Source organism: Sapajus apella, unplaced genomic scaffold (genome assembly GCF_009761245.1).
Source record: "Sapajus apella isolate SASKATOON/1434 unplaced genomic scaffold, GSC_monkey_1.0 scaffold58, whole genome shotgun sequence".
Lineage (NCBI taxonomy): Eukaryota > Metazoa > Chordata > Mammalia > Primates > Cebidae > Sapajus > Sapajus apella.
Window position 1 is genome coordinate 5,851,699 of NW_022436998.1, and position 18,817 is coordinate 5,870,515.

The window sequence follows — 18,817 nt, forward strand, 5'->3', positions numbered from 1 at the left end:
CACAGATTTAATTCAAAGTCAAAAATCCCAAGATGCTGTCTTGTAGAAACTGGTAAGCTGATTCTAAAATTTATGAACATGCAAAGGATTTATAAAAGCCAAAATTTTCCTAGAAAAAAAAAGCAAAGTTGGAGAATTCATACTACCTAATTTCAAAAGTCATTATAAAGCTACAAAAATAGACAGTGTTGTGTTGGAGTAAGGACAAATAGGTCAATGGAAGAGAACAAAATCCACATAGATCCTCATAGAGAAATAGATCCACATATACACAGTCATTTGACTGTCAATAAAGTCACCAAAATAATGGGGAAAGTCTTTTCAATATATAATGCTGAAATAACTACCTCTATCTAGTTAAAAAAAAAAAATGTATGGAGGCTGAAAAAAAACAGAAGGAAAAAGTTAATCTGGGTCCCTATATCAACTGTACACACAGACTGTTCAAAATGAATCACAGATATAACTACTCAAATAAAAACTGTAAAATTTCTAGAAAAAGTAAGACAAAAACTTTGGAGAAGGCAAAGGTTTCTTAACAAGAACACACCAGAAAAAAAAAAAAAGGTAAATTGAATGTCTTTAAATTTTAAAATCATCAAGACAGTATTAATCTGATAAATGATTTCTATCTAGAATACATAAAGATTTCTCACAAAACACTAATGAAACAACCTAATTTAAATGGAGAAAAGGTCTGAAGAGATGCTTTACAAAAGAAAGTAGGAAAACGGCCAAGAAATAACCTGGAAAAAGTGCTCACTAGAGAAGGGCAAACTAAAACCACAACAGGATACCATTACATGCTCACTAAAAATAAAGATTTACATTATCAAGTGTTGGCAAAGAGGTAAAAGCACTGGAACCTACAGACATTGCTGGTGCTGGTACAGCCACTTTGAAAACCAGTTTAGTAGTTACTTATAAAGTTAAACCTACAGTTTCTCTTCTTAGGTATTTACCAAAGAAAAATAAAAACACAAGTCCACAAAAAAGCACATGAATGTTCACAGTGGCATTATTTGTAATGGGCTTAAACTGTAAACTACCTAAATGTCCATCAAATGGTAAATGGAAATGTAGCTTATCTGCACAACAGACAAACTACTTAGCAATAAAAAGGAAAAAAACTACTGTTATATGATCCATGATAAATCTCAAAAACATCATGCCAACTCAGGAGTCAGTAAATTTTCTCTGTAAAGAGCCAGATAGCTAATATTTTAGGCTCTAGAGACCCTATAGTCTCTGTCATAACTACTCAACTCTGCTGTTACAGTGCCACAACAGATGTAGTAAATAAGTAAACCAACAAGTCTGGTTGTGATGCAATAAAACTTTATGGACAGTGACGTTTGAAATTCATATAACTTTTATGTTATGGAACATTATTCCTATTTTGATTTTTCTTTTACTATTTAAAAATATAAAAACCCTTCTTAACTTGTATATAAGTATAAAAACAGGCAATACAAAAACAGGCCATTGTTTGCCAACCCCTGCATTAGAAGGAGGCAGACACAAACAGCTACATGACATACAATTCTGTTTACATGCCAAGAGACACTTATCAGAATTCCCTCCTTTCTTTCTTCCCTCTTTCTTACTTTATTTATTTATGATATAGTAAGTTAAAGTTTAAAAGGGCTTGACACAACAGGTATTAAATAAGAACTGTTATTTTATTATAATCCTAAATCCCCCTTCCTCTTCCATCATTCTTTATAAATGGGTTAGTTATCTCTAAGGCACCAAAAATTAGCATAAAATGTAACAAACAAATTATGAATGGATTGAAAAGTAAACGTATAAAGTCTACAAAGACACATAAGCAAACATTACACCCGTAGTAAGTAGGGTGGTAGAAGGGTTCTTCTTCTTAGTCTAAACACTACTAAGTTTTTCTAGTTTTAAAAAAATCTTCATAATTTTCAAAATGAAGGTCCACAGTTCCTAGAAGCATAGTGGAATGTTTCACATCTTTGGCAAAATCACAGCAATACTTGACCTACAAGGAACACCATGAACTATTAGCTGGAGTTCAGTTTCAACATGAGATCACACCATCTCTTTTGATGGTGTCGGCTCTCTGCTAAACTGGATCTCTCAGTGGTTGCTATGATAAAGAGGAAGTATTACATGAAAACAACAAAGAACAAGAAATGTGGGTGGTAGTATCTAATCTGATTTTAAGGTTTGAGAAATTGTCCAGTGTGCAAAAGGCATACATATTCCATTAGTAAGGAACTATAGTTATCAGAGAATGAAATGTTAAATTTTTTTGGCCAGATGCAGTGGATCACGCCTGTAATCAGCACTTTGGGAGGCTGAGACAAGAGGATCACTTAAGCCCAGGAGGTGGAGACAAACCTAGGCAACACAGTGAGAGCTTGCCTCTACAAAAAATTTTCAAAAATTAGCCAGGCATTATAGAGCACACCTATAGTCCCAGCTACTCAGGAGCCTGAGGAAGGAGGATTGCTTGAGCCTGGGAGATTGAGGCTGCAGTGGGCCATGAGTACAACACCGCATTCCAGCCTGGGTGACAAAGCAACATCTTGTCTCCAAAAACGAAAAAAAAAAAAATTTCTTAAGCTTGTGTCATATGGCTACTAGGTTATGGCATAGATACTTGTTGTTTAGATCTACTACTTGAAAAGGAACTGTTATATATTCATTTTGGTGTAGGACTCCATGAAAAAGTACTGAGATACAAGGTTGCCTTAAACCCAGAAAGTCTGAGAAACTCTGTTCCAGTCATATGCATACACAAATATTTCCACTCAGTCATGATAATAAACACAATACTTTCCTCGTACTTACCTCAGCATTTGGAGCAACTAAGGAAAATTCATGAGACAGATCAAGCTTAATGCCATCAAAATTTATTTCTGAAGGCCTTGCAATTGGATCAGCACTAAAAACATAAGATGGTCGAGATACTCCCTCTTGATTAAAATTAGATTCCATTCTGCAAGAATAACAGCAACTTCTTTAACAACCTTAATAAGTCAGCATGTAAGCCACCCACACTTTTAAAAGTCTAGCCCAATACTTCCCTCCAAATAACTAGATTTTAGAAAAGAAAACCATTACATTGCTTCATTTGTAACACAATGGCCTACAGGAAAGACAAAAGATCAAATTATATTTACAGACTCTGTATCTAATAATTCTAAACACAGCCTACTATTTTCATAGGATATCCATTCAAAGAGGTTTCATGAGTACAGGTAATCTGTAAAGATGGTATAAAATGTTTACTCTTTCCCTGAAATCCTCTCAAAACTCAAAGGAGATCACAGAGTAAATTATAACCTTATGTTATTTACTGACTCCTGTAGAATGTTACTTACAGACTCTTTTAGCATTTAAAAGTTAAACTCAGTTATCTGAAAAATTACTTTCAATTTCAAGTAAAAAGTTAAACAATATATATAAACACATTCAAAACAATACCTGACACATCACAGGTTTTAAGTTAAATAGGAATAATGCATCAGCAAACTACTACAATTGAATTAAACATCAAATCACTAAACTCAAAGGTAAACTTAAAGATAATCTTAACTGAAAAATACTAACATTCTAGTATTTACTGAGAATCTACTAGGTGAACAGTTCTAGGGAGAAGGGGAAGACTCTTGCTGTTTTTTGACAAGATTATAAAACATCCAGATCGGTGACTACCAAACTAAGGTTCGTAGTTCAAGAAAGTCGTAATAATCACCACCCACAGGTATTATATAAAATGGACCAAAGATAGCCCTTGTATAATGGACCTATATTGTATATTTCTTCACAGCTGGTAGGGACCTTAGCTCAAAAGCCCACTGGATCAAGGACCACAAATGTTTAAAAATTTAAAAGCCTGCTGGGTTGCCAAACTCTAATTCTGAAGCATTCATCTGCTTTCAATATAGCCCAAAATAAGCATATTTTTAGCCATTTAGAGCCTGCTAGGTTTGAATGCCCCATGAAATTGCACCCAACATTTGCCAGACATACAAAACCTGGGACTATCAAGGCCACTGCTGCCCTTGAGAGTTCTATGATCCAGAGACTCACCACTGTGCAGTATCACTTAGACATCTAAGCCCCTCTATGATTCTTTTCCGTACCTTGCCCCATCCTCCTTTCCCTCTTTCCCCTCTGGATGGTGGCCCCTCACCCTGGTCTAGAAAAGGTCCCATACTGAGAGGGATTTCCTTTGCCTATAATCCTGTCAAAGCCCTGCCCACATAAAGTTCCTTGTTTACTCCTGCCACCTTGCTGCCATCTTTTTCCTTGATCAGGCGGAAATTCAAACTCATCACAAAAACATGGTTGGATTTTTTTCCCCTCAATTGCAAAAGGACTAAGGAAAGCACTGATTTAGATCATGGGGCGGGGGGTGTTTGCAAAATGTTAAAGTACCAGCTTGACATTTCATAACACAAAGTTCATGGAAATTCCCAGAAAATTAAGAAACAACTGTGGCTTCAAATAATAATTCTTGGTTTAAAGAAAATTGTTGATGAATATTTTAAATTGCTGAATTAAAAAGAACATTCCTGTGTATTAAAAGCAGTTATAATAAAGGAGTATTTGTTCATATGTTCATTTTTCAATGAACAAACTACTTCCTAGCATTTCTAAAACTGTTGAGATATACGGTAACTTCTTGCAATTTTAAATGACTTCTACTTATACATGGGCTTCCCAACTAAACTGGTAACTTGTTGATGCCAAGAACCTTGTCTTACACCATCTGTATCCCCTACAACAAATTCAACGACTTATGTAAGAATAAAGACTCCCTGACTATGACTTGAAATAATGGTTATAAAGAAAATACTTTCTACCAAAAAAAAAAAAAAATCCTAGTCTGTAATATTATCTTTTGTGACAGCAGACTTCAAAACCTCATTTTTCATTTCATTTCTGCTCTGACTGGAAAACTGCATCTTTATGTATCTTCTCTCCAGTAAGAATCCACAGTTGGAGACTTTGGTGAAAAATAGTAGCATCTGCTATTGAATGAGGTTTCTGAATGTGATCCACAACACACAGCCTCAAAAATAGTCTTCACGACTAAGTGATGAATATTTTATGCTATTTTGCAATTTAAAATCTGGAGTCGTGGACCTGCAATAAAATACATACACTGTTACACTACCTAACCCATAAGGCATGAACTTGTGTCAACTAGTACTTTAGCAAGGAATATTAGAGAACTGTGCCAGACAGGCATCACTGAACCAGGGAGTGAATAGAAATGGAGAAAACCTTCTAAATTGGGGATCACAGCAGTCACTGTGCCACAAACTCTTCAGCCTGGCACTGCAAAACCCTAGAAGGGCAAGCCCCAAGCACCAGGAGTCCGGAAATAAGTGCACAGAGGCCACCACAGGGCTCCCCCCGCAAAAAAGGCCGTGTTACCTACCAGCCGAACGAACTGCCCACCTCAGAGCTTCGAAAACTAGGTGTGGCAAAAGAGGCCTGTTTCTCAACAACAATATTAATGACTGCAAACATTTAGTACTATTGTGTGCCAGCACTAACAACTTTACATATTACCATTTAATCTTCACGAAAGCCGAAAGAAGTAGATACTTTATTTCCGCCTTTTAACTGATTAAGAAAACTAAGGTACAGAGAGACATTAAATGAATTGTCTTGGGTCACTCAGCTAATAAGCAGTGGAGGCGAGATTTAAATCCTAACCGAATTAGTATGACTCAGTCCTCGCTGCGTACCCGGTGTTCGTATCGGTCCGCAACCCAGTTCCTGAGAGTAACATCCACGGGGGTACGAGGTTACTGTCGGAAGATGTCCACACTGCTAAAGCCGTTTCCCCGTCTTAGGCCCCATAAATGCGCAGTCACCCACCTCCTCTCCACCCCTCGCTTCTCCCCCGCCGGTTCACCCCCTCACCTGCAAAGGTCGCCTGGCTAGCCCGACCCGCGAGCAGCGCTGAGTAGCTACCGTTTTCAAATTCAAACAATGGCGGCCAGGGCACCGCACTGAACGCTGGGAGTGGGTGGGGCTTCAGAGCGCCACCCGAGAGCCCAGCCCGCTCGCGCTGCGGGCTTTCCAGTGGCTCCGGGAAGAAGCTTTCGAATATGGGGGCGGGTCTTGAAACTCGGGCAGCCAATGGTCGCTTTCTCGTGGCTGTTATTCAGTACCACACTGTTGACTGGGACGCCGGTCTCTGATTTTGTCTCAAGGCAATGAAGATATGGCAAAGGCCGGAGGTGAGGCCGCTGCCACTGCACTTAGTCCTGCGACTCCCCTACGGACGGGCTGAGGTGGCCGGCTAGCCACTTCCCAGTCCTGTCCCTACGGGGCCTAAAAAGGCCCCCCATCCCGGGATCCGGAGGGTCGCTTCCCTCGCTGCGTCCCCATTTTGCAGCTGCCGGTCTAAAAATTGATGTAGGTAAGCTTATGAACGCTAAAAACTAATGAATGCAAGATGCTAAAACAAACATTAACTGAAAGGTTCGGAGCAGAGAATGTTAGTATGTTAAAGAATCACCCTACCGGTCACTTCTTATTATAAAAGGGAAAATATAATTTTACACTGAAGAGATTTATCAGACATCCCTTAACCAAGTGAAGATACTTAACATCACTAATATTACCTAATACTATTTGTGCTAGAAATTTTTGACATGATTTTAATCATGAAGAAACAATCAGGAAAAAAAGCAGTGTAGAATATTCTACAAAACAACAGGCCTAGGCTCTTCAGAAGTGTCAGTGTCATGACGGTAAAAAGAAAAAACCGAAGTGGAGGGTTGCTTTTGTCAAGAGTCAAAAAAAAAACCAAATGAAATTTGTGAATCTTGGTTGGTTCATAGATGTTTACTTTTCTTTCCTTTTTTTTTTTTTTTTTTTGAGACTGAGTTTTGCTCTTGTCGCTCAGCTGGAGTGCAATGGTGCGATCTCTCTGCTCACTGCAACCTCTGCCTCCCAGGTTCATGCCATTCTCCTGCCTCGGCCTCCCAAGTAGCTGGGATTACAAGCAGCTGCCACCACGCTCAACTAATTTTTTTTTATACTCTCAGTAGAGATGGGGTTTTACCACGTTGGCCAGGCTGGTTTTGAACTGCTGACCTCAGGTGATCCACCCGCCTTGGCCTCCCAAAGTGCTGGGATTACAGGTGTGAGCCACCACGCCCCATCAGAATTTTTTTTTTTTAAAGTAACTGGGGAAAGATATTTGTAGACATTTGGGGAAATTCAAATATGAACTACATATTAGTTGATACTGAATCAGTTTTAAATTGATTGTACATGAGAATGAATCTGTGATCAAGTGGAAGAATGCCTTTGTTTTTGAAAGGAGCTTGCTGAAGTAATTAGCAGCAAAGTCATAGTGTTTGCAGCTTACCTTCAAAAGATATGGCAAAAAATAAAATACAGAAAGCAAATATGGCAAAATATTAGTAACTGGTGAATCTAGGTGAAGGGTATAATGGTATATATCATACACTCTTACAACTTTTTAAAATAACTTGGAGATTTTCTAAAATAAAAAGAGGAAGGGGAAAAAAGGAATAAAGTTCTGATCTTCATGACCTCCCAGGCCCTGCACAATCAGGTGTTGGCCGAGATCACTCCCACTCACTGTGCAGTAAGTTGATCTACTCTGGATACCTCAAACACCAACTTCTTTCCTGCATGTATGAACCTTTGCACAATTTGTTCCCTCTACCTGAATTCTCTCTTCCCCATTCAACACATGGCACTTCCCTTCATCCTTTAGATTACATCTAAAATAGTACCTTCTTAAAGAAGACTTTCCTGACTACTGTATGGCAAGTGAGCCCTCTTTTTTTATTTGCAGGTTCAATTTCATTTTTATACTTTTTACAACTAGCAATTGTTGTTGTTCTCCTAACCCCTAAAATGTAAGTTCTGTGAGTATAGGAACTGTATTTTGCTTAGCCACTAATGTATACTCAGTGACTATAAACACAACACAAGCAAATCAATATTTGTTGAACAATGAATAAAGGCTGATGTGGCTGGATAGAGACCATGGGGAGGAGTAGAGAGTGCTTTTGGAGGCATGGGCCAAGGCCAGACCCTGTAAGTCTTAGCCAGGTTACTGACTTGAGTATTATGAAATGTTTACTGGGTAACCGATTTTAAGCATGGGCATGGTATATCCAATGTCCATCTATCTTTTGAAACGGTTAATCTCTTGGAGAAATTAAAGGCAGTCAAGGAGGAGGCTACTGAACCAGTCAGGAGACTGTTGCAAGAGATCCCAGCAAAAGATAATGATAATGTGGACTTGGGAGATGGCAGAGGAGTTGCAGAAAAGTGTCCAGATTTCAGAAATATTTTTTTCTACATTTTTCATTTCAGCACCAGCCACTGGGTTTTCCCTTAGAGATGCAGAGCCAGCTTGACTGGGAAGTGCTTAAGATTTAGTGCCTATTCCAAAGAATTCCATCTGTGCCCTTGAAATGAATATTAACATAAAATGAAAAATTTAGTAAGTTATATCAAGCTGATTTTCTGCCCTAACCACAGTTTCGACTGTTACTAATAGCTAACTTTCTATATGCAAGGTAGTAGTCTTAGCATTTTATATTCATTTAATCCTAACAGTATCTCTGTGAGGTAATTTGTTGTTATTATCCCCAATTAATTGAAGAGGAAACTGAGACATGGAGCTAGTAAAGAAATTGTAAAGGTACCTACTAAATAGAAGTGTTGAAGATTAAAGCAGGTAATAGTGTATTTATAAAAGTATCTGGCACATGTTAAATAATAACTTGCTTAAATTTATATAACTAATAAACAGGGAGACTGGATTTTGAATCTGGATGATCTGGCTCCAGAGTCTGTGCATTCTTTGGCCTCTCAAAGTTTGGACCCAACACCCTTGGAGTTCTCGTAAGAAAAAAAACAAAGTGCTTAACTCCTACTGCAAAGCCATCTTCGAAAGCAAGACTAACACAGCTCACTTTTCAACCCCAAAATAATACTTTTGAATATGTATTAATTGCAAAGGTTTAAATAACAAGTCCAACAAAAATTTATCAACCACCCACTAAGTGGCAGATGTCTCTACCCTTAAAAGTCCTTCCATCCAAAGCAGCCCTTCTCCACCTGGGATTTTAAGAGACAGTTAATCCCTAATGCCTTTCAGCACCCATTGTGTGTAATGTATTAACCTCTTTCGTATGCGTCTAGAATAGCACTAGTTCTGCACCATCCTGAAAAAACAGTCAATTTTTTTTATCCCCTGTGGTTCATATGGGGAAATCCATATGCAAAGAATTTCAAAACATGACAAAAGCTGTAATAGAAATGAATAAGGAGTAATGGAGCAGAGTGAGCATAGCTTAACAGTAGTGGCTGTGAAGTCAGACAGACTTGAGATTGAGTATAAGCCCAGCCACTGCTAGGGCTCATAAAATTGTTGTAAGGATTAAAAATAGCATTTATAAGTTATTTAGTATTATCCTGGCACATAGTAGGTTTCATAATGGTAGTAATATTTATTAAATCTGTTTATTAAGTCACTAGAATGCAAGCTGTCTTGGTCCTCTATAGTCCCCACATTTAAAACTGTGCCTTGCACAAAACAAGTACTCAATAAATACTTATTGATGTAATAAGGGATGTCTACTAGGGAAGATTTCTTAATGTAGCATGTAGGCTGAAGAAAATATTGGGATTTGCTAGTGAATTGCAAGAGGAGGCCATTCCAGGCCATGGAAAGCTATGAAACAATGACAAAAAAGGACAAGAGTTCATGAAAGATTCCAAAAACTAAATACCTATTTCAGCATGACTGTGAACATATGGCAGGACATAAAAAAAGTAGGCAGAGGCTAGATCATAAGGGGCCCTGTAAAGTGCTAAAGAAGAGCTAGAATTATATTCTGTAAGGCCTAGGTTTTACCCAGCAGAGTTATGGAAGGAAGAGTGTAATAAGAGAAGAAACAAGATGGATTGAGTCTATGTCTATAATACCAAAATCTTACAAAGTGAAAGTCAAGAAATTACACAACAGGATGTAGAAGTTTAAGCATATCATTTCAGTGTGCAAAGGTAACCAGAACAAGCAAAAATATATGTAACTCTCTAAAGCTAAGTGTTTATCTGTCTTTGTAGGAAGTAAATAGATATCTGTTACTGATACATAAAGAAATAACATTAGGAGGAGCATATCATTTAAAGATGGGTATAGTAATTTCCAGAAATTCTAAAAATAAATTATAAAAATAGTTGCCTCTGGAAAGCAGGCCTGGAGATGTAAAAGGGTGAGATTCTTTTATTATATTTTTGAATTTGTAATAAACTTTTTTTTTTTTTAATTTAATGTGTCCTGACTGGGCTTAGTGGCTCATGCCTGTAATCCCAGCATTTTGGAGGCTGAGGTAGTAGGATTGCTTGAGCCCAGGAGTTCAAGACAAGCCTCGAAAACATGGCAAAGCCACATCTCTACTAAAAATACAGAAGTTAGCAGGGCGTTGTGGTATGCACCTGTAGTCCCAACTACTTGGGAGGCTGAGGTGGGAGGATGGTTTGAGCCTGGGAGATGAAGGTTGCAGTGAGCCAAGATCATTTCATTGCACTCCAGCCTGGGCAACATAGAGCATGTCTCAAAAAAAAAAAAAATTTAATGTGTCGGAAAAACGAGGCATTTCTAGTTAATCATTTACTGTGTATTAGGCTATGAGATACCATTTCCTCCATAGTGAGTGAATCTGACAGATTTTTCTGGTTTGTAATTTGCATGTAGAAAGTTTTTCCAAATGTAAGCTATGGTGGTGTTTTTTTCTTCAGAGCCAACTTGACTAGCTTTAGTCTCAGGAAAAATGCAGTAAAAAAAAAAAGTTAGCTGTAAGACAGCTTCAAACAGGTCCTTTAGGAGTTATTCTAGAAGAAGGCATTGTTAGAAAGCTATCATAGGAGAAGATAGCTTCAATTGTGTTATTGCCCCTGAAAACCTTCCAGTGGAACAAGATATGAATGTGGAAGACAGTGATATTGATGATCTTAACCCTGTGTAGGCCTAGACCAATGTGTGAACATCTTAGTTTTTAACAAAAAGATGTATATATTTTTAAGTTAAAAAATCAAAAAGCCCAAAAGGGAAACACCATGGAGCTGGGCTGCACAACAGTCACACAGTGCACTTTGCTGCAAGGATAGCCCCACAAGGCTAGTAGGTGACCCAATGTCCAACCAACCTACTAGTCCACTCTGTAGCCAGCCCATCCCCAGAAGTTCTATTTCTTGGTGAGGAGTGTTCCCACAACTTCCAGGTCCCCAAACCAAACCTAGCATCAGGTCATGGCCCCAGCTCTGAGATCCCCCACAACCAACCTAACCAATGACTTTAATTGTACCAAATTGCCATTTATTGTCAGTTTCTATTTGACTTAATCAGAAGTCTAAGGTTTTTCTTATCTGAACAGGCAAAGAAATGGGTAGCCCCCTGCAGCAATAATCATTCATTACAACTGCTATCAATTACCTTTAATGCTAGATGTAACTCTTGGCTAGGCATGGTGGCTCACATCTGTAATCCCAGCTGAGGGGAGAGGATTGCTAGATGTCCGAAGTTCAAGACTACCCTGGAGGACATAGGAAGACCCTGTCTCCACAAAAAAATTTAAAAATTAGCCAGATGTGGTAGTGTGCTTGTAATCTTAGCTACTTAGGAGGCTGAAATGGGAGGACTGCCTGAGCCCAGGAGTTTAATGTTACGGTGAGCTATGATTATGCCACTGTACTTTAGCCTGGGCAACAGAGTGAGATCCTGTCTCTAAAAGAAAAAACTGTAGCCCTTGCCAGTGACTCTTTAGTTACCACAAACCCAAGGTCAAGTGTTTTCTTATAGTATAAAGTAAACCTTGGTACCCACAAAAGCCCACGATATCAGGGAGTTCAGTGTAAAAGAACAGAACTTTGGACCCACCTACTACTCTTGGGGCTCCATAAAGAAGACAGAAGACTCCAAAGAGGGTCTGGCATCTTTTTATGTTCCTCAAGGAGTTCCAAGGTTGCTAGAAGTCTCTTCTAGGTCACTTTATGTGCTAGGCAGAATTCTGATGTTTCTTCTTAGTAATTTTGTATCCACTAACTGTCGAATTGAGGTGGTATGGGCTTCAAGGAGAAGATATCTATGATTAAAGAGAAGTAGTTGGAAAATCAAAAGTGACAAAAGGAAGTAGGGACAGAAATAAATGGAAGACGTCTTAGAAGAGCCAGAATGTGGAGATCTTAAGCTTCCGAGAAAAGGCCAGTGAACTTTTACATTTTTCTAAACAAAAATTATACCAATAAGAAAAGAAGCAAACAGAGATCAAACATACAATTGAAAGACAGTTTCAGTGAAGTGAAAAAAGAAAATCCTATGAAAGAAATAAGATACAGAACAGAGAAGCCTTTAAAATGTATGTATGTGTGTGTGTTTGTGTCTGTGTTATTTATATATATATAATCTGAATATCAGCTCTTAATTAAGCTGACTTCTGACCATAGAGCTCTTTAAAAATTGTTGTTGTTATTGTTTCTCAAATCTTTTGTTGTCAGATTTCAGCTAGGACAAACAGAAAATATTCCTGGCTTTAAAATCTTTTTTTTATTTTAAAATAAAGGTACCTACCAAGTGACTTAGAACCAAAACCAAAGCCTTTTGTGGCTTAACTAAGTACACATGAGGCCTTTCTAAAGCGATACAAAGATGCCGTGCTCTCAGGATCCAGAGCCTCCCCCAACAACAGCTGGAAGAAATAAAGATTTAGATAACACCTTCAGATCTGGCAGCAGTTGGTGTGTTAGCTTTTTATGGGGGTCTCCAGCTTTTCAGTTAGCTGCTTGCACAACATGCCCAACAACCTGTGCTCCTGATAGGTGGCAAGCCAAGCAAAGTTCTTAGGTCACAAAATGAGACAAACAGGAAAATAGCTATCCATGGGAGGGAAAAGAACCAATAACAAATAGTTGCCCCAGAATCAGATTTATACAAGAATCACCATCCACACAAATGAGTTTCTCCTGCCAAACCAAATTTGGAAAGGAAGGGATAAGGGGAACTTTTTATCTTCCATTCTCAACCAGGCATTACAGCTAAAGGTCTCCTAGAACTGACCTTGGTAAAAATTCTTACCCTTTTTTTTTCCCGCTGACTTGTTGTTAGTCATCCCAGGACCTCATTTGCAGGCTCCAGAGTGAGTCAGGTGTCTCAGCTATCACCTTTTTTTTTTTTTTTTTTTTTTTTTTTTTAACTTTCTACCACTTTTATTCTGTTGTGTTGAGGCCAGCATTGCAATAAACAAGCTAAAACTACTTACACTGGACTCATTTTCAGTAACTGACATTTACAGGAATATACTAGAAACGGCACTAAAAAGTTTAAGAAAAGTTACGGTAAACTTGCATGCACATCATACAGAAAAGTAACATTTTAAATATAAAAAAGAAAAACTTCCTGGAAGCGTTATGCCAGTATTAGAGAACAGCACTACACTGGATGTGATACATTCTTTATGTGGGTTGTTACTCTTTCCCAAAAGACTGTCAGAGGCGTGAGTGCTACAAAAGAAGAAAACCGAAAACAAACACAAAAGAAACCGTGTCTTACAGTTTGTAAGCAAGATGCCACCACCCAGCACAAAGAGGGGTCTGGAGTTCAGTTCACAACCGAAGCCTGCCCCCTCGGCCTCCAGGGGTCACTCAGAGCGTTCTCAAATCCATTTCCCACACACGACTTGTCACTGCTCCTTTCCCCTTGAAAAAAGCACGATAGAAGCTGCCCTACCGGACTCAGCAGTGGGACAATCTAATTGAATCACCACGGCCTTCTAATACAGAAGAAATGGATGTGGCCGTCACCCTCAGCCCGCCGGCGAGGGCATTGAGGAAGACATCAATCCTTTGAAACTGAAAAGAAACCAGTGTTGAAGTCTGGACAGAAAGCCTTAAAAAAGTGACAGCACCAATGCAGCTGCTCTGTGTGCCCTTGGTGGGCCGTCAGGGTCAGCATCAGCTATCACATTTTTGTCACCAGAACTATAGGGGCAGAAAGTGGTCAATCCCTTTTCCCGCCATCACAAAGGTTCATCATGGCCAACAAAAGTAAGACATGACAAATTTATTATGTATGCACTTGTACACAGGAGTTAGGTAAAACATGAAAACTCAAGAATTAAGAGCCAGATAAATGAATACCCTCTTCACTGGGGAGAGGGAAGTGGAGGGGTATAGGAGTAAATTACTGTCAGGGGAAATGGATGGACCCAGGAGACAAAAATTAACTTGTAAGTGATTCTCTTTGAAATTTGAATGATCTTGAGAGGCAGACATTTTCTTGTTTAAAAAAAAAAAAAAAGGCTATCAGAAGTGATTGCATTTCTTAGCCTTCTTTTCTGTGATAAATAGTGAGAGGATAAGTAAGGAGGGGAAGGAAGGCAATCATATTCCTCTTTTGGGGGTTAGTTTCTAGGTAGTTAAGGAAACTTTAGAGAACAGCCTTAATCTGTGCTTTGTGAGAGACAAGGTTGAAGAGTGGAGAGAGGGAAGGCTAGAGAGACCTTGAGGCCGCTGCTTTAATTCAGCATATCAAAGTGCCATATTTGGGGGTATCAGTTTCTGAGCCCCAACAATTCCGAAGGTATTAGGAGTTGTATGCCAGGAAACAAAACAAAGGCCAAATATATATTTCACCATATCTGAACTGGGCAACCAGGAGATTTTTACTCCTTGAGATAATACACCATAAGGCTGTGGATAAGTGAGGGTATGCCTTTCTTAAGTGGGAGAAAGAAGCCGGGCACGGTGGCTCACGCCTGTAATCCCAGCACTTTGGGAGGCCAAGGCAGGTGAATCACGAGGTCAGGAGATGGAGACCATCCTGGTCAACATGGTGAAACCTCTTCTCTACTAAAAATACAAAAAATTAGCTGGGCGTGGTGACAGACATCCATAATCCCAGCTACATGGGAGGCTGAGGCAGGAGGATGGCTTGAATCCAGGAGTCAGAGGTTGCAGTGAGCTGAGATTGCGTCAGTTTTCTTCAGCCTGGTGACAGAGTAAGACTCCATCTCAAAAGAAAAAAAAAAAAAAAAAAAAAGGAGAAAGGATTATAGTGAAGTGACAGGAATACAAAATGTTTGCTCAAGCCAAAGAAAAGAGTATGTTGAAATAAGAGGGGAAAGTATGTAGGGCCTTATACTCAAATAGATGGGTGGATTCTGGACCCTTGCATTCAGGGGTTTCTAATACTGGGCAAGAGTGAGCCAACTCTTTCTAAGTCTAATGCTTCTTAAATATTAGCTTCTCTATGTGCCAGCCTGACCCACAGAATATAGCCAATAAACTGTAGCTCTTATTGCAATGTAATAGGAAGGACTAACGTAGAAAAATAATATGAGAGTGATAACCCCACCAAACAAAATATGATCTCTTCTTTTCCTCAGGGAGAGAATCCTCACTGGATTTTATTGACCTAAAGGGGAAAAAAATGGAAGCAAACATCATAAGTAAAGAATTTATTTGAGCTAAGTTTGAGGACTGTAACTCAAAAGCATACCTGAATTACGCTCCAATGAGTAGCAGTAACAAGTGAGTTTAAAGGAAAAGAAGAGGTAGTTCTTAAGTTGTTCTCCAATAATTTATATTAAAATAGCATACACTAATGATTGACTATACATTGTTGTTTGGTATCATAAAGTCCGGGAACATGAAGATAATGAATCATACAGTAGTCAGGAACAAAATGCCTTTAAACAGTTTCTCTCCTAAATAGAGGGGGTCAGGTAATGGTGAATTCTCACACTCATTTTTCTCTGGGCCTGATAAGTTTTGCATACTTCACATAGGTCAACTGCTCTATTTTTCTTTTCTCAGTATTATACATTTCTCATATTTACTATAATATTTTTTCTTCTCAACTTGTATTTTAGGCTCAAGGGGTACATGTGCAGGTTTCTTTCATTAGTAAATTGCGTGACATGGGTGTTTGTTGTATAGTAATGGTATCAACCAAGTATTCCACATCATACCCAATTATTTACTAGAATTGAAACTCTTCTGAATTATACTGTTAATGAAAAAGAGTCAAATCCTGGAAAATATTTGAAGGGATCTATTATGAGCCAAATATAAGTGACCAAGGCCTGAGGCGCAGCCTCAAAAGGTCCTGAGAACATGTGCCCAAGGTGGTTGGGTTACAACTTGATTTTACACATTTTAGAGGGGCAGAAGTTACAGGCAGACATCAATATATGTAAGGTGTCTATTGGTTCAGTCCGAAAGGGTGGAATAACTCAAACTGGGAGCCGACAGTGCAGGGAGGCTTCCACGTCATAGGTGGATTCCAACAGTTTCTAATTGACAATAGATTGAAAGAGTTCAAATATTATCTAAAGACCTGGAATCAATGGAAAGGAATGTCTGGGTTAAAATAAGGGGTTGTGGGCCGGGCGCGGTGGCTCACGCCTGTAATCCCAGCACTTTGGGAGGCCGAGGCGGGTGGATCACGAGGTCAAGAGATTGAGACCATCCTGGTCAAAATGGTGAAACCCCGTCTCTACTAAAAATACAAAACATTAGCTGGGCATGGTGGCGCGTGCCTGTAATCCCAGCTACTCAGGAGGCTGAGGCAGGAGAATTGCCTGAACCCAGGAGGCGGAGGTTGCGGTGAGCCGAGATCGCGCCATTGCACTCCAGCCTGGGTAACAAGAGCGAAACTCCAACTCAAAAAAAAAAAAAAAAAAAAAAATAAGGGGTTGTGGAGACCAAGGTTCTTATTATACAGATGAAGATTCCAAGTAGCATGCTTCAGAGAGAATAAAGGGCAAATGTCTCTTATCAGACTTAAAAAGGTATTATGTGAGACCTTTAGTTAGTCTCTCCTGGATCAGGAAAATATCTGCAAAAGAAAAAGGATTTTCTATAGAATCCTTTCCCCCACAAGAGACAGCTTTGCAGAGCCATTTCAAAATATGTCAAAGAAATATATTTTGGGCTAAAATACTTGAATTTCTTTCAGGACCTGCTGTCACGTGATTCTATACTGGAGTCACGTATATTTTTCTGGTATCTTATTGCTATGAAGAGTCTGTTTTGTCAGTCTTAAGATCTCCGTTTTAACGTTAACGCTGATTAGTTGTGCCTGAATTCCAAAAGGCGGGGGAATAATGAGGTATGCCCACCCACCACCCCTTCCCATCATGGCCTGAACTAGTTTTTCAGGTTTACTTTGGAATGCCCTTGGCCAAGACAGGGATCCATTCAGTCAGTTGGGGGGTCTAGGGTTTTATTTTTTGTTTTATAGAACTGTGCTTTACTCATTTTTCTAACAGTCCAACCAAAGGACTGCTCTTAAACCCAATAGAAAAAGAGAGAGAGACTTAGAAGTGCTTTCATAATCTTCAGGCATTAGTAGCAGTTCATATTTGACATTTGAGGAAGATCTAAACAAATATGGGGAAGATAAGAATGAGGAAGAAAAGCTGGCCTTCCAATAGGAACTTATAAAAGAGTACATGAAATAAGGCTCAAACCATAGAAGCTTAAAAGTCATTACAAATTCTAATGAATTCTTTCTAAATTATAAATTAAAATAAACATTTTATTAGAATGTCTAAAATGGGTTTTAATTCTGAACTCGATTAACAATTCTGAGTCACAGTTGGGATGTACAATTTTCAGAACAGTTTAGAAACACTCAAGCAAAATGCCTTTTTTTTTTTTTGAGACAGAGTCTCTGTCACCCAGGCTGGAGTGCATGGCATGATCTTAGCTCACTGCAACCTTCGTCTCCCAGGTTCATGCAATTCTCTTGCCTCAGCCTCCTGAGTGGCTGGGATTACAGGCACGTGCCACCACGCCCAGCTAATTTTTGTTTTTTTAGTAGAGACGGGTTTCACCATGTTGGTCAGGCTGCTTTCAAACTCTTGACCTTGTGATCCGCCTGCCTCAGCCTCCCAAAGTGCTGGGATTACAGGCGTGAGCCACCGTACCCAGGACAAAAAAAGCCTTTTAAATGAGTGGATATTTACGGAAAACTTGTGGGAGTGTTTGGGACATTTGCAGTGAGCTCTTTCATTTTTCCTGATTTGCTCACTGTGAAGCAATAAGTAACCAGGCAGTAAGTACCAAACAGATCATTTGGTATAAAAAGAAAAATCTATATTCAATAACTATAAATTTAGGAACTCTAACCTCTTGCCACAGCATCTCCATGTTATTCAGCATTGAGGCTCAGCTACTGATTGTGTCAATCAAATGGCCAAGAGTATCAGGTTCCTGTGCTAAAAATATTCCAACTCAAATCATCTTGACAGACAATACCAGAAAAACAAACATTTTTCTGTCTAGTAAAGTGACCAGATTTTAGGAGACTAACTATAAGCAGAAAAGACAAGTAATAGCTGTATAACCTTGAGCAAGGTACTAACTGAGCCTCAGTCTTTTAATCATTAAAATGATATTTTTAATGCAGGTCTACAGTCTCTACTCTGTATTCCAAAACAGAACAAAAAAACAAAAACACTGTGACACCCAAAAGTGTTTTTATAAGTTTGGCACCAGGATTATATGGCCAAAAAAAAAAAAAAACAACCCAACTGTAAACAAATATGCAGCCTCTATTGTCTCAGCACTTGTATCTGTCAGTCATACATGCCTCTCTGATTTGCTGACATTTTCTGACCTGAGGACTAATTCCATGGAAAATGTCAAAAAGAGCTAAAGATATACCTATGGGTAACAGTGAAAAGAAAAGGAAGCATCTGTCTTTATCAGTAGCTCAGAAAGTGGAGTTATTGCAGATCAGTTGTGCAATAGAACTGTTTTA

The 18,817-nt window shown here is 38.9% G+C and overlaps 1 protein-coding gene and 2 long non-coding RNA genes across 10 annotated transcripts in view; 1 reads left to right on the forward strand and 2 right to left on the reverse strand.

Moving 5' to 3' along the window:
- Positions 1–6,083, reverse strand: part of KIF20B (kinesin family member 20B) — a 68,342-nt gene extending 62,259 nt beyond the window's left edge. For 3 of the 7 annotated variants that reach the window (XM_032245572.1, XM_032245573.1, XM_032245568.1), the window contains exons 1-3: positions 5,917–6,006; positions 5,739–5,801; positions 2,824–2,971 (exon numbers count right to left, since the gene is read on the reverse strand). In XM_032245572.1, the coding sequence (XP_032101463.1) occupies positions 2,824–2,971; positions 5,739–5,782 (192 nt within the window). In that variant the 5' untranslated portion in view covers positions 5,783–5,801; positions 5,917–6,006. Of the gene's footprint in view, positions 1–2,823; positions 2,972–5,706; positions 5,802–5,908 lie in introns of all 7 variants that reach the window. The other 4 variants (XM_032245574.1, XM_032245569.1, XM_032245570.1 and 1 more) reach the window with 3 other exon arrangements.
- Positions 6,084–6,150: 67 nt separating this feature from the next.
- Positions 6,151–18,562, forward strand: LOC116528348. 2 transcript variants are annotated; one of them, XR_004258993.1, is made up of 2 exons: positions 6,151–6,418; positions 18,464–18,562. It is a non-coding gene; the product is annotated as an uncharacterized LOC116528348 (long non-coding RNA). The 2 variants fall into 2 exon arrangements; XR_004258994.1 differs by lacking the exon at positions 18,464–18,562 and adding an exon at positions 7,571–10,314.
- Positions 13,060–14,090, reverse strand: LOC116528350. The gene is made up of 2 exons (XR_004258995.1): positions 14,013–14,090; positions 13,060–13,212 (listed from the first exon to the last, which is right to left on the reverse strand). It is a non-coding gene; the product is annotated as an uncharacterized LOC116528350 (long non-coding RNA).
- Positions 18,563–18,817: the final 255 nt, after the last annotated feature.